The sequence below is a fragment of the Pinus tabuliformis genome, chromosome J (assembly GCF_031772625.1).
Source record: "Pinus tabuliformis cultivar Carrire ecotype Pingquan chromosome J, CPIR1, whole genome shotgun sequence".
NCBI classification, from domain to species: domain Eukaryota; kingdom Viridiplantae; phylum Streptophyta; class Pinopsida; order Pinales; family Pinaceae; genus Pinus; species Pinus tabuliformis.
In genome coordinates, this window is record NC_142295.1 from 770022248 (window position 1) to 770024496 (window position 2249).

General features: G+C 40.3%; 1 protein-coding gene across 1 annotated transcript; it reads right to left on the reverse strand.

The window, feature by feature from the left end:
• Window positions 1–418: 418 nt before the first annotated feature.
• Window positions 419–1885, reverse strand: LOC149228997 (uncharacterized). The gene is made up of 2 exons (XM_089375766.1): window positions 1543–1885; window positions 419–1409 (listed from the first exon to the last, which is right to left on the reverse strand). Exons 1-2 carry the CDS (start codon window positions 1616–1618, stop codon window positions 718–720), a joined length of 768 nt encoding a protein of 255 aa, XP_089231892.1. The 5' UTR covers window positions 1619–1885; the 3' UTR covers window positions 419–717.
• Between the last annotated feature and the right edge of the window lie 364 nt (window positions 1886–2249).

The window sequence follows — 2249 nt, forward strand, 5'->3', positions numbered from 1 at the left end:
CATGTGCTACAGAAATACACGTCTTATTTAAAAGTGACATGTTATTTAATTTAAATATTGAAATAAAAGTGATAATCCTACTGTAACATTTCAACCCATCATGTGCTACAGAAATACACCGTCTTCCTTAAAAGAGTGCATGGCATACTTTAAAATTTAATACTTATCTCTATCCTTAAGATTTGCTTTTACTGTAATTCACCAACACCAACTATTTGTTGAAAATTTTCCTCAGCCATGAGACTTGCTTTCAAGTCAAGTCTCCCCAAGCTCGTGCTCACAAGTTTTTTTCTCGTCAAAATATCATCGCTCTCGTACCAAAATTTTCAAACCAATTAATCCACTCCTACGTTTTAATTTTTTTGATATAAAATATTAGCGAACACCAGAGCTGTTAAAGTAAATACTTTATTAGCGGATACACGGAGATTGCTCCAGCCCATCCCTTGTTTGTCAAAAGAGCAGAGATACAATCGGGTATAGATACAAACTTGCAATACCAGGCGCATAAAGCCGAACTAAACGTTCGTCTTCTTTGGCAGCTAGTTGCATAAATCTAAATCAAGGTTTATGGTCGGAACCATTATATGTAAAGAGCTACCTACTACAAACCCACAGATAAACGATACAACAACATGATTATGAAACGATACAACATCTAATGAAAAACCGTGAACGTCTTGCGGGTGAAGGAATTTGAAATTGTTTCTCCCGTAGTTAATCATTTGGTGATGGTAAACTGCATTCATCACCTTCACCTTTGCCTTTGTCTTCCTTTTCAGCCGTTTCTTCTTCTTTTTGCTCTTGCTTCGATTTCGACTGTATAAATTGAGATTTGTCTCCAGCGCCGGTCTTTGCAGATACTGCCTGCGGGTCTTTTGATATTGGTGGTTCCCCATGTGGAAAGTCTTGGCCAGGCTTAGGCGCTTCTGTTTTCCTCCCTTCCCCCAATTTTTTCAATTCTTCAGCAGCTGCACTGCCTTTTCCCTTATTATCATCTTGTCGAATCGCCTCTGGATGTTTTGGTCTCTGATCGTCTTGTGCAACTCCTGATTGTTCCTGAATCGAATCTTTTTCTCCTGCGGAACACGCCCTCTCGTCCTTTGACTCTGCAGGTTGAACTGGCGTTCCACTGGCAGGAATAGGAATCGCATCCTGTTTCTGTTGGTCGGAGATGTGAACTCGCAAAGGCAAGGAGATACGCAACGTTTGATCCCTAAACTTGGCTGTGATGTGCCCATCGTTATTCAAATTCTGGGGGATGCCAATAACCTTTCTGAATCTTTGCGTTTTCTCCAATCTTTCTCCCACCTTCGCCATTTCCTCCATTTCCTTCACACCACGTTCTCCGCTGATAATGAGGTTTCCCCGTTTATCCACCTGCACTTTCAGATTTTCTTTTCTAAAGCCTGCACACATAAATTATTGATTCAATTTCTCAAAAAATACCCCCCCAAACACTTAGAGGTAAGTTAACGCGTTGCAAATTTCATAAAAAGAAAAGAAAATGTGTAACTATAGATATTGATGGAAATGACGTACCTGGGACATCAAGGATGACGATGCGAGCTTCAGGAGTCTCCTCCGTGCGTACTGCAGGTTCAAACACAGACTCCATCGCCGAACTTAATCTCCTCTCTTTAATAAACTGGCCGGGAATGGAAGACAAATATATGCGAACGCTGCAAATAGCGGGTTAAGGTTTGCGTCTTGGTTTTTTATGACTAGACAAATGATGCTCTACTCCACCACAAATCCAAAGAAAATAGAAGGTAGATGGTACCAGTCCGTGTCTGCATATTTATATCTACAATTGAAAAAAACCGAAAGAGCCACACGATTTGGATGGCTTGGGATGAGTGTCTCAGTGTCGGCCAGACAAGTCGATATACCTTTACTGCCCTCTCTCCTTTGCTTTCTCCCTTTTTAATGATAATTCGAGGTGGAAGATCTCTTGAGGCTGACTCCAATTTACTTGCCAAACCTTCCCCTAAACATTTTGAGATTGCTTCGTGCAATTGGAACATCCATATGCTCAAGCCTGTGATTACTTCTTTCCCAAGCCTGGCATATGCGTACACTTGTCACGTTTTCAGAAATCCAAAGGATGTTGCATTATAATAAAAATATTTTCATCGTGCATAGACGGAAAGATATAAAGATCGCATTTTCATGATGTCACAAAACTCTTGGGGAAGGCAAACTTCCCTTTAATATTGAGAAAATAGCGTTTAAGGAAATATTTTTGA